General features: G+C 41.5%; 1 protein-coding gene and 1 long non-coding RNA gene across 2 annotated transcripts in view; one reads left to right on the top strand and one right to left on the bottom strand.

The window, feature by feature from the left end:
- LOC133282577 (uncharacterized) overlaps nt 1–13,628 on the top strand; it is a 380,577-nt gene that overhangs the window by 221,030 nt on the left and 145,919 nt on the right. The gene's annotated exons all lie outside the window — the stretch shown is intronic.
- The window catches only part of ADAM12 (ADAM metallopeptidase domain 12), a 188,148-nt gene that overhangs the window by 29,743 nt on the left and 144,777 nt on the right, over nt 1–13,628 (bottom strand). Inside the window, exon 12 of the mRNA XM_061478574.1 lies at nt 4,408–4,585. Within this exon, the coding sequence (XP_061334558.1) occupies nt 4,408–4,585 (178 nt within the window). The remainder of the gene's footprint in view (nt 1–4,407; nt 4,586–13,628) is intronic.

The following is a 13,628-nucleotide window of genomic DNA, read 5'->3' as shown; positions in this document are numbered from 1 at the left end:
CCATCATATACCAGCCAGCCAAGGAAAGCAATCGGCATTCCACAGACAGACTGGGATAAAGACACAGCTCTTTGAATGATGTTGCTGCAGCCTCTGAAATTTCCAATAGCTCACTCACTTATTACCCATTGTAGGGAATGAGCTTGGTAAAAGGTTTTTGTGCCTGGGCTATTAAATTGTCTGGAATGGTTTTAATATAAACAGGAAAGCAAACAAAAAGCTCAGAAGGCTTTTGCAGGCTGGAGGCTGCTACCCGAAAGTACTGCTGTGTTGTAGCTTATTACTATTAGTTATTATTGATAACCAAAGCAATAATGGGAGCGGGTTTCCTAGTGTAGTTCTCCTGGGCTCATTAGAGCACCTCAAACATACTAACACACTGACAATACTGGCATCACCTACACGATGCCATAGAATCATAGAATCAATGTTTCTTAATGTGGTTCTCCTGGGCTCATTAGAGCATCTCAAACATACTAACACAATGACAATACTGGCATCACCTACATGATGCCATGTACAACTTGTTTTCACCCCTTCTTTTCTAAGAACACAAGACAGACCACATTGGGTCAGCCTATAGCCCTTCTAGCCTTGTGTCCCTGAGACCAGCCAGCACAAGATGCTGAAGAACAAGAATGTGAACACACATACATGATACCTTCCTAGTCTGGCTCTCCTTGGCTCCACAGGCACTTTTAGCAACCGCAACATTCAATGGAAAGGAACTGGAACACACTCTGGGGAGCAGATCCTGCTGCTTGTTTGAAACCTACCATCTTCTACCTTCACGTGCACAGTTCGTGTTGGAGACAATCTCTCCTTTCTCACTCTTTCCATTTCACTCACGATTTTATCAGCTTCTATTGTGTTTTCCTTCATTTTCTTCCTTTTCAACCCAGAGCCCTTCCAAAACTTTCAACCACCTTATTGCTTCTTTTTCACCCTTTTTCATTCTGCTTTATCCTTCCTGAGATCGGGGGGGGGGGGGTAGGAAAAAGCTGCACACACAGTTTCAGACTCAGCGTGGCGCAGATTTATGGAGGCCTACTGGTGCTTTGTTTTGTTTTCCTATTTCTTTCTTAGTAATTCCTAACAGCCTATTTACCTTTTAGACCACTCTTGAGCAGGGAGCTGACATTTTCATGAGACTATTTATTGCAATATGAAGTCTTGTCCCTCTACGGTCAGAGTCAGCTCGGAGTCCATCATCTTATATGTGATGTTTGGAATGCGCATCCCCCCATGCTGAATCCCATTTGTCATCTTAATGCCCAGTCCAGCTGCCTCAGAAGGTTCTGCTGCAGCTCTTCACAGCCAGCTCTTGTCTCTACCATCCTAACTAACATCATCAGCAAATTCAAGACTATTCTTCCCAGGCTGTTTATGAATATGCTGAATTGTGTAGTCCCCACGACACATCTCATGGATACATCACAGCAAATCTTCCACTGCATGAAATGGATGCCTTATACCCAATTGTATTTCCTATCTTTTAGCCCATTTTTTGCCCGTGCAATATTCTCTCATCCTACAGCTGCTGAGTCTCCTAAAGAGGCTTTGTTCTAAAGCCTCACTGAACTCCTAACAGGCTGCACTAACAGTGTCAGTCCTATCCATCCACTTGTTAAGTCCTTCAGAGCACTGTGCTAGGTGCATAAGACAAGATTTCCTGGCACAAAAGCTGTATTGACTCATCCCTGGCATGTCACAGCTGTTCAGGCACTAGCTCTTAATTACATTTGGAAGTAATTTGTCTGACTTCTGATTTACCAATTTGTACTTTTCTGGTCCCCCTTGCAGGCCGTTATAAGATTAGCCACATCTGTCACCTCTTACTTCTCAAGGACCAAGGAATTATTTTCTTCTCTTTCTTCTATCTTTCCTTTAACCCTCCTTTCACAGACACTGTAGCACATCGGATGTTTTTTGGTAATATGATCAAAAATTAAGTTGGATCTTAATCAATAATATCATCCTGGGTTGGGTCTTACACTTTTGGTCTGGTGGTAGGCCTGCCACCATCATTATACTCAAGATGACAGCCAGCGGTTGATGAATATGAGACCATAGTCTGGACATAGGTGCTCACACAGTCCCTATTGCATTAGCATTTCCCAAGTCCCCTGAAGGGTGGGATGTGTGCTACAGTCATGACCCTCCACCCTCATAAATCCATTGCTGTCCTACTGATAAGGAGCACAGACCTCAATGCAAGGCTAACATTTTACTTAAAGGAGAAATACCCCTATCAACCACCTACATCTACATATTCAGACTGATAGTTCACAGAATCCTAGAATGGTTTGGGTTGGAAGGGACCCTAAAGCTCATCCAGTTCCAACCCCCTGCCATGGGCAGGGACACCTTCCACTAGACCAGGTTGCTCCAAGCCATGTCTAACCTGGCCTTTACCTCCTCCTACTCTCAGAAGATGTTCTCTTCAACTTGCCATGGTCTCGCTCCACAAGACCACAGACATCTGTCCCCTTGCTGTTTCTGGCTCTGAAGACAACCCTGCAAACTGTCACATCCTTTCTGGCTCTGCTCAGCATCCTAGTTTTGTTTTTCCATAGCCTGGCTTTGTTTCTGGTACCTCTACCATGACAGCCCTCACTGATGTTACTAATGAGTTGCACATAGCCACATCCGAACATCTCACTTCTGCCCTCTTTTCTATTCTCTTCAGCTCTGCCTGTCCAGTGTTTTATCCCCACCTGAATGATGACTTCAAATTAAATATCACCAAGAGAGGAAAGTTCACATACAGAGATCTCCTCCATTTAAACAAGCAGCAAAGCTCCCTTGACTGTACCTTGGAGACAGAGATTCATTTATTGACCCTTCCATCCCTGTCTTCCTTCCCTGCATGTCATATTCTCATCCCAGTCACACCATGAGATTTGATACCATTTTTGAGGAGAAAATATTGTCAATTCTTCTGTTCTGATACAAGGTATTTAATTCTGATCACCGATAAAATACCACTAGCATGCCTTACTGTACAGCTTTCTACACCATCAAATACTGCAACACTCCTGACAAAACTCAGCTGGTATAAATGACTGGGCACTGAATTATTAACAAACCTTATGGGGTTTCTGGTACCACTCAGAATATTGCAGTAAATTCCATATTAATTTTAATTGGGCCCAAGCTGCAGTTTCCCAATATAAGTAAAGAAAACCAAACAACATAGAAAGAAGAGGCAAAACAAGTCAGTACTTGCTGATGTTAAGTGCCTTTGACTTGAAAAGGTATTACTAGCATTCAAAAATGAAAAAGAGAAAGATAACTGGGTTAGAAAGACATTTGCAAGCTGCTTGCACTCTATTGACTTTAAACAAGATAAGCCTGCTTCCTCCAACCTTGTTACCCTGAAGAATGAGTGAACTGTCAGGAAATCCTTATGGCTTGTGTAAATCCAATACACTGCATAATAAGGATACAGCAAGATCTCGCTGTTTTAACTGCCCTGATCTATTTTGTCTGCAGAACCATATTTATCACAGGAAGCAAATCCTCATCTACTGATATATTTAATTCAGGTCATCTGAGAGTTCAACATAACCAATAAGCATGGGATGCCAAAGGGATAAGGATGTCAGCTCAGATATTATTTGACCCCCCCTCCAGGTTTTCCTATCACCTCCTGATCCGAGTGGTCTTCTGACACATTCACTAAACTAAATGGAACAATCTTTGAAGTAGTAGCAACCTTTTGGGGAGGTGGTAAATACTATTTCTGTTAGTAAAGTTATTGGCTAACAACAAAGAAAAACCTCATAGCAAAGGAGGGAAAGGTCTTGGACCTAAAAACTGAAGCTGTCTGCAAGGAAATATATATACTTAGCTAACAGTAAGTTGTATATAAGTATTAATATTAATATAAGAGTGGCTTCTCACATATGGAAACAAACCTTCCTCCTATATCTTGGATGGGGCTTGGAGCAAGCTGCTCTAGTGGAAGGTGTCCCTGCCTGTGGCAGGGGTTGGAACTGGAGGAGCTTTAAGGCCCTTTCCAACCCAAACCACTCCAGGATTCTATGATTCTATGAAATTTCTCTTGAGTTTTGCTTCTTAGCTATTACTTAGAAGAATTTCTGTTGGCAGTAACATGACAGTTAGCAATGGATAGTCTGTTAGAGAAGCCATGAGAGTTTGTTCTTCAGGGGAGAATCAAGCACATTATTAACTAAAGCCCTGCCTGAACTTGAGCAACTCAAATGCAAGCCAAGCAGAAAATCCCTGCATTTCTGAGGACTTTGAGGTTTAAGCTGATAAGACAGAAGCAGAAAAGGGAGAGTTTTGTTTCACACTAAATAGTGCTAAACATGCCAAACCAATTCTTTACTGTTAAAAACCTGCAGACAGGAGGTGAGCAGCAATTCGCAGGTGGTGTCTTACATCAGGCTCCCCGCAGTCGCACTCCTCTCCATCTTCCACATAGCCATTCCCACACTTCTGTCCACCAAAGGACTCCTTGACTTCAGGCAAGTTAAACAGACACATTCCCACTCCTTTTTCCAGGCTGTTCTCCAGGTCCTTTCTACTGCAGCTACTGAATACCATGGGAAATGGATAGCTAGAAGAAAAGCACACAAAGATAAAAACAAAGGGAGTATTATCAGATGAAAACATCTCTCTCCTGTCACACTGGTGACCTTTTAGCACATCTGTGCAGTAACAAGAAGTTTGTGTTGAATTTTCTAACCCTTCGACATGGGATGAAGATATAACAATTTGCTGTAAAATTGAGCCAAAGACCTTTATAATAATTTCTGACTATGAGTAAGGGAATTTCCATCTTTTTCACTTAAATTTGTAGCTGCTGTTAAGGATTGGAAGTGTTCACATTTGGCATTCCTTCTCCCTCTTTTGCATAAGTAGCTGTAACGCTAATTTTGATCATGAGCCTAAAGAAATGCTGGGCTTGCAAGGAGGACGCCTGCATTTGCAGGACTGCAGAACATTCTAATCCTTCTTGGAAAATTCAGCCTCAAGTGGCAAATTAATTCATCTTGCTCTGCAGTACAGCAAAGTCCCTGCTCTTTTCAGGAAAAAACAGAAGAGAAAAACCACCATGTTACTTGATAAGAGCCTGCTTCTGCAATTCATCAAAGTCGAGCTTGGGAACTACATGACTAAAGCAAATACAGTTCTTATTTTAAATCAGGATGACTGTAAAGACACAAATGAAAATGCCCATTTTTAAATTCGTATTTTGAGAGCAGGATTTGGCCCTACTCTGCAGGCACAGAATGGCTTTGGTTTCTTTTGCAAAACACATGGGCAGTGTTAGCAAAATGATCTGATATAATACGAATATCACCAGATAATCTGTGGTTTTCTGTTCACAGAATCCCGAAGTAGTTTGGGTTGGAAGGGACCTTAAAGCTCATCCAGTTCCAAACCCCTGCCACGGACAGGGACACCTTCCACTTAGAGCAGCTTGCTCCAAGCCCCTGTGTCCAACCTGGCCTTGTTGGAGGACTTAATTCCATTTTTACTAGTGGATGTTTTCAGACTGACTCCTTATATGACATAAAGTGACCTGGATCTGGCCATCAGTCTCATGTCCTAAACCCTCTCTGCACTGGAATGTGCACATGGTTATGATGAATCTGCATCGCAACCAAGGGATACAGATCGTAAAACAGCATTCTCCCCTAAATCTCAGTACCTTGGTCACTGCCTCTCCATGCTCCAGCAGCAATTCAACATTATAGCAGCACAGGGAGCCAACCTGATAATGACTTGACTTTATTCACTGAATGCTTTGCATCACTCCTGTGTTATTAGGGCATAATCTTTATGGACAAGCGAGACAATAGGTGGAAGGCCTGCACTGCTGAACTTCAGACTTCGATTAATCTACTGTTGTTTTTAATATCCTGAAATGAAAAGCTTGCTTTGTGAATGATGATGCCTGTAGGTATCAGAAAGGGATCGCTTCTATTAAAGAAAAAGAAATGTTTGACAATCACAAATGCAATAGAGCTTCCTGTGCTGACATAAGGGGGTTAATTAGGATCTTCTAGAAAGGTTATGGATACCTTACAGAAAGGAACTTATTTTGTGCCTATTCAAAATTGCCTCTTACAGATTACTTTGCAATAAAGCAGCCAGCTCATTGGAAAAGAACATAAACATGACTCTGAAAAGAATAATTTTCGTGTATCACTGTAGGGCTTGCCTAGTTAAACTAAACAGTTCTGCGATTCACTGACATATGACCTCAGAAAGTTAATAGGCATTCCCACTTAAAAACTGATTTCTGGAAAATATCAATGTTTAGGCATAATGAGAGAGTCTAAGATAAATAAAGGAATTTCAGAATGGCATGAGGTACAGGAGTCAGGCTGCTAACTGCAGCTCTGGGCCCCAGGGGAAAACAGGGGAGGTACTTGGAGTAATGGAACAGAGAACAAAGGCACTTAGGAAACCTCCTACTGACCATTTTATATTGAGTAATTGGAGATGTTCTTAAGTGGACACCACAAGCTGTTGTCCTGCTCTTAGTCAGGTTGGAAAAAACCCAACCACAGAATTTTGTGTACGTGACTATGAACAAGTGGATGGATGCTCACTGCTGTCAAACACCGGGAAAAAGCAAGAAACCCGGAGATATCTGACTGATAAACCCTGCACAAAGTAGGTGACTGCTTGATCAGACATGATCCTCATATCAAAGTATGAATAAATGAATACTGCATCATCCAGGCAAGACCCTTCACTCCTGTGACACAGATTTACTTTGATATCCACTGAGATGAGACAGGGAGACGTACATACCATACCCAGACTGAAATCAATTCAGGAGCACACATAATGTGTTTGTTCCTGTGCCATATGTCTCAGCCACGCACGGATCATAAGAATAGCTCACCACTCAAAACTGTCAATATTTTAGGGTGTCCCTTTGTATCCATGAATGCTCAGGGTCGTTTGCATGAATGTGAGATGTGTCTGTCCCTTACTGGCAGAACAGACTCCTTACTCTCTACCAGAGGTGAAATAATGCCATTGTTAATGAATGAGGTTTTCTGTTCCCCCCCCCCTCCCCGAGGAACTTCAAGCTGTTTCCTATTTTGAACTAAGAAATCCATTCATCTTCTGGCTCTTCCTGCTCCTGACGCTGATTTCCTCAGCTGACATCAGTGAAGCACATGTTATTCGATGGCATTTTCTGAAAATGCTCTTTCTTTACTAAGCAAGCCCCAAATAAAACCAGAAATGAACACAACTAGTGGAAACAGAGCAACTGAAGGGTAACCACACCATGCAAGAGAAGATCCCACATCAGTTGATTCCAGTTAGTATTTCATTGGAAGCATAACTGAGCTTTAATACTGTGACATTCTGACACACAACCATTCTTCATCTTTTTTGACAAAGAATAATCCCATATAACAGCCACTGCATTTGATCATTTTGATTTTGGGTTACATTTTGGCTGTCTTTGCAATTTTAAAGCTGTTTCATCAGAAGCATGACATCCTTGGCAGATGGGAAGGGAAGCTTTAGGTATCAGATGTCAGCAGCATTAGGCACAATGTTTAAATGAATCTGGAGCTTGTGCAAAATGATAAAGCAATGGTCATGTGAAGGAAACATCCTCTAAACAAATACAGGAAGCTTTCTCGCATTACTCTGTTAAGAGGCTTCAGACCTCATCTAGAAGGACTACCTTTGGGTGGGAAAAGGTAATGGGGTCTCTACAGTAAAGTCAGCTTTGACCCATCTCCAACATTTCAGTAACATGGTAAACAGGAATATTTGTGCTTTCTGTAGTAGCTCAGGCACTTATCCTACTGGAAAAACCCTCAGCCACCAGCTCATATAGGCCATGGAAGAACATTCCAGAGGTAAAAACATTCACTAGCAATCGCTACATGCCATTATTTTTAGGCAGTTGGGAAGAGAAACTTCAGTCCAACCTAATTTCTCTTGTAGGATGCTGAGTAGCCAACACGTTTTCTACGCTGTTTGAATCTATAGATTTAATACAAAATGGATCATGTTGTCAAACCATTCTGGCTGCGGGTACAACTCTACAGAACTCAAATTTCGCCCAGCACTACATCAGTCTCTTCAGTGGGTTTACAGCAAGGAAAAACAATTTCAGATTCTTTCTACCCCTCTTGAATCCACAGTGTCTCCTTAGTGCATAAAAGATGTGCTTAATCTCAAGCACTGCATATCCCAGTCCCCGGCAAAAATAGCTTTGTCTGCTCCTGCAAATGAGACCTTCACAGTAGTAAGAGGATGCCTGGTAATTGATTCTTTTAGAAAGAGAAGTCTGGTCTTGTCCCATTCATTTATATTTCAAGCACTCAAGCCATTCAAATGCCAGTTTCCTTTCTGCAGTTTTGCATTTAGCCTGTATTAGATGGCTCCTTTCATTAACTAAGTGAAGTGGCATCACCACCGTGTCAAGTCCCTTTTCAGAACAGAGAATTCTTTGTGATAGCACCGAGTTACCCAGCATAGGCTTTTTTTTTTTTGTGCCAATTATGAAAGTCCATCTCCATCATTTCCATTTCAGAGGCACTCCCCTTCCTAATGGGCTGAATAACAAGAAAGTACAAGCACAGAAACAGTCACTGCCCCAGAAAATTATAGTGTTAAGAGATCAGACAGCGAAAGCATCCAGGAGAAAGAGTGGCTACTGATTCATGCAAGGTAATACAGGAGATCAGCTACAGACCTAGCACCAATACCATCACCGAGGCTGGTGTGCCATGATTGCCACCACTGTCTTTCCCATTGCTCCATCTGGAAAATGCCTGGAGGCGCACTGACAGGAGGTCTTTGCTCTATTCCAAACCCTACCACTGCGTTGGAGCTATACCTTGGGAAAGCCATCTGAAGAGAAACTCCCTTAGTTCCACCAAACCATGTCTACCTACATCCTCAGCAACCTAAATGTTGAGTACCTTGGATCTATCTCCTCCTTGTTCCTCCATCATAAACTAACATATTTTGCTGTTTCTCAAGAGGCTTCAGTGAAGCTGTAACACCATCAATGCTTCTGGCAATTCTCTATGCATTGAACAGGAGGATAAACTGCAAGTTCACAATATCTTGAAAACTAACATTTTTGTTATTATGATTATCACTATCCAATCTCAGTGGTTTTTTTCTTATTCAAGAACTGTAGGACTTTTATAAAGTAACTGCCTGTTCTCTCTAAAACGTTGGTACATATACACACATACATTATATGTATGTATAAATTATATATCTATTTATAGGGTTCATTTATTCCAGTTCATGTTGCAACCTGATTATTCAGCATTATGGTAATGTTTATACAGAGCTTTTTACCAAAAGGCCCTGAAGTGTTCTACAATTATTCACTCAATTAAAATGCACAACAGCCCCAAAGAGCTCTATTAGGTACCACCAGGCCCTCCTCCCTGGGGTAATATGATAATTGGAGATTATATTAATTTTAAAAGGGCATTTTGTTTTTCTGGAGCATACTTATTGAAACAATTGTTGACTACCTCATTTCCAAAGGTGCAGAAAACTGGGAATGGGCTTTTCCTGGAATGCATGAAAAACCAAGCCTGAAAGGCTATATCTGGAAATAACTAAGGCACAAGCTGCTTTTTAGGACATGAAGGTACTCAAAGACAAGAGGGGTGCTGAGTCCCAGGCCTCTGAGTCAGTAATTCCACTAGTCAAGTGCTTGAATTTCCAACACATTCCATGACACCTTGTCTGAACTGAACATCACAGCATCTGTGTCTGTCTTGACCCTAGGACCCTCTGAGATTCACACATAGCAATACTTACTCTCCTTAGTCCCCATAATTCTTGATTTTTGGCTACATACTGGCTCACAACTGGAGACAAAGAGAGCAAATCAGAACCTTCTACTTGAGGCAGAAGATGTGAGTTTGAGCTCCCTTTTGATCAGACTCTACAGAATGACTTGTGTGCAAATGTGTATGTAGGTTTCTGTTGCATATGCCAGGTCTTCTACACAGGACCCTAAAAATAGGGGGTTTGTAACTTAAAAAATAGAGGTAGGGTTGCTTTTGCTAATTCAGGTATAAGTGATTTTTCAATGGAAAAAAGTCAGCAGTAAAGAGAGTAACACAAGTATAAACCTCCAGAAGGGGGAAGCTCAAGCGACATGAATGCTTCTAGGCCCAGTGAGGTGTTGATTTCAAGGAACTATGACAATTCTCCAGCCTCCTCTAACTCCTGATCTAATTGACATAATTCTTTCCCACTAAAAAGCATCCCTCTTGGATTTAACCTTCTAGACATTATGACTGCTCTCCATCTCCTGAGAACAACTTCTTATGGTCTCCTAAGACATGTGAGCCTAGAATAAAACTGAATTTGTTATGAGATGACATTTTTTGACACTTTAGCTATTCTGTACAGCATGTATGTTAATGAATTAGTAAGCATAAAGAACCTCACAGAATTAGGTATCAAGCAGGAGGTAAAACTCAGTTTCCTTTGATATTGAAATAGGTGTTCAAATACTACAGCCCCCTTCGTGTATCAAGTTCTGTCATTACACATTACTTCATACACCTCATGTTTCAATAGCAATTGTTTAAAATCAGACAAGTGCCATAATATGGAAAGGCTTTTTAATGTCTGATTGAAACAATGTCTTCCTTTATAAGCACTTTTGAGGGGGAAAGACACAAATGCAATTTTAAAGTAGATCCCACAAGCACAATAAAGGGAGACACTAAAGGTAACATGCAGGTTGTCTTCCACCCCAAGCTTTTGGAAATGGCAAACATCCAGGACAACTGGGAGGACGGGGTAAACTGAAGGTTCCTTTGGAAACTTCCTGGGAGATGTGGAGGCTTGTAAGCAGCACATAATAGAGCTTTGTACAAGACATCAGTCCCAGAACTGATGTGGCACACCTTTTTCTGCAGTATTAGAAGGATTTAGAGTGGTTACATATATACATATATATATGTATATATGTATTGAAATAGGAAGTTTGCTTCCAAAGGCAGTAGACGCCCGACAACTCATTTTCTAGCCTATTTTTCACTCTCTTGCTCCTTTTTTATAGTTGTAATCCCTAGAGCATCAATAAAGTAGAGCACGGAATTGGGCCATGTAGTTCTATGTGACATCAAAGCTCTTGCTGTCTGAGTTCGCGGTCAGTGATTTAAAAACAAGCCTAGATTTCTCCTACAGCTTTTGTCATGTTCACTACGTGGCAGATTTTACACATCCAATAAATAACTGTGGATATATCACCCTAGTGGTTAATTTAATTGATGTGCAGTGGCAATGGCTTGTTGTGCTACAATGAAATTTCCAGGATTATTGAAAAGAAAATCTTTCCAAGTAAATGATTACGCTTCACACACAAATGCTTTAGGTTCATTTTAATATCGCCCTGGGGTGCTGCAGACTCCCAGAATGCATTCAAGTAATCTGGCTTCAGGTGTCGAGATCGGATTGTCATAGCCCAGGTTGAGATTTGACCTCTCCTATTACACTGAAGGTGAAGATTTAACTACCTGAAGTATTCAAAAAGGCAGATTTATAATAATGAATGTGGGACTTGAGGGCAGGAAAATGCTTTCTGCAAAGGAACAACGCTTAATGGCTTTATACAGTATCCACTGTCATGGCTTGATGTTTCTGCAGTCACAAAATTGCCAAATAAAACATTATTAGCAGTTACTTCTACTTTGACAAATGTACAGCCAGAGAAGTTTTTGCTTGTTGAGAGGCCTTTTGTGACTTTCTTTTCTGCGTTCTGGGGGTGAAGCGATACTGAACCAATTTATCAATGCTGACAGTATTCTGACTCTATGCTGGAGCTATCTGCATTGCAAAAGCTCTATGGGAATTGAACTCAGACAACTGTTCTTCCTGTTGGAAACCAGACAGCCAAGGGAAGTAGCTATAATCAGTTTGAATTTGCCTCTGGCTCATCTTTTGCTCTGTTTCCTTTCAGACCACTACCTCATTAATAAAAATTTGCTGGATTGCTGAGAGTTCAAGTTTCACAATCTACTACTTAGAATTTGAGGTTAATCCAATGCTGACTACAGTAAAAGTGAAAAAGCACCACATAGCAGAGGGAGGGATGAAAAGGCCAGGTCAGGTTTGGTCCCAGACTAAAGAAAAGCAGGGCAGCAGGCGCACAGTGCCTGCCAGCAATGAAGGAAACTGTGGATAAGATGCACAACCAGAATGGCCTGTGTTTAAATTTGTCACACAAAACACAACGCCCTCAGCACTCCCAAACAAATAAGGAGGAACGGTCCATCCTCTTGCTCAAAATACCTTGCTGAAGATCAGCTTCCTTCTGATTTCTGCTTAGACAAAAGGCACTTTTTGACCTGGCTTGAAATACTTGGGCAGCGCTACATCATGATGACACTTTATTTGGTTCCCAACATGATTTTACAATCAGCTTAGGCAGTTATATTCTGATTTTATCCCTTGAAAAACCATGAACAGAAGCAGATTGGGAGAAAAATAATCTGGGAAGTCAGTTTTGAGAGGATCATTTTTTGGAGAGCGCGTTTGGGTGAGGGACAAAGCAAAATAAGTTTTCAGAAACAGAAGCAGACCAAACAAAAGGGAATATCAAACCCAAATTGTAGCACAGAAAAATCAACCCATGCTATTTATTTATGGACATTTCCCCCTTCAAACTGCTGTCTTGCTTGTGTATAATCCTAAACACAACTCATGTTATACTGCACCCTAGAGAACGGAAGAAGCATACACAGTTATTCCTCCCAGGCAGTGCGATCAGTGTGACCAGCTTGATTTAAAAGACCTGCTACGCTGTGGGTACTTGGCCTCAGCAGATGGATGAGCCTGAACATCAGGTGAGCAGATCAAACAACAGCAAGTTAAGGGAAGAGGACTCTAAGGAGGACTAAACCCCACTGGGAAGAGCCCAGGCCAGGGAGAAGAGATTTGGCTCTCTGGCCAAAGCTTGTGAAGAAGTTGCCCATTGGGGAAAGCAGTGAGACAAGCCATAAGAGAATGAAAGGTATGGAAACAGCAGTCAGTGAAATGTGGGTGCTAGAGAAAAACATCTGAGCCCTGCCAAACCTGGAAATAACCTACTCCTGGGGCACAGGCTTGCGCTGATTTCGCTCAACATCTGTGCTACCTGGTCTCATAAATCAGGGCTTTGAGACAGGAGTATCTAACTTGCAAGCAGCATGGCTCAGTTTTTATTTTCTTCTTTAGAAGATCCAAAGGAAAGATAAATGAGGCAGAACAGTGCCAGAAATCAGACTGCATTTCCCCCCTGCAGCATTTCCACCTTCCCTTCTTCTGCTACAAGATAAGCACTGGGAAAAAAAGAGTTTATCCCGTATCACCTACATCACCTCAGACAAATGAAAGTAGAATTCTTTCAAACAACGTTCATAAGCATAAAAATGACAATGAATCACTTTCTAGCTTCCCTTTTTCATTCACAGGAGTGAAAGGCTTCTGAGAAACATAAAGGAATCCATAGGTATCCTGATGAAATCCTGACCTTATTGAAGTCCATAGGAGCTTTCCTACCAACTTGGAGGTAGCCTGGGTTTCACATGTAGTGTTGGTCACCTGCCAGGAGAATACTACTGACAAAGACAAATGCAACTTCCATG

The sequence above is a fragment of the Pezoporus flaviventris genome, unplaced genomic scaffold (assembly GCF_033815535.1).
Source record: "Pezoporus flaviventris isolate CSIRO_AGI_PZ_B2104156 unplaced genomic scaffold, CSIRO_AGI_Pfla_v1 ptg000129l, whole genome shotgun sequence".
NCBI classification, from domain to species: Eukaryota; Metazoa; Chordata; class Aves; order Psittaciformes; family Psittacidae; genus Pezoporus; species Pezoporus flaviventris.
Note: the sequence above shows the minus strand (reverse complement) of the source record. Positions and strands in the feature narration are given on the sequence as shown.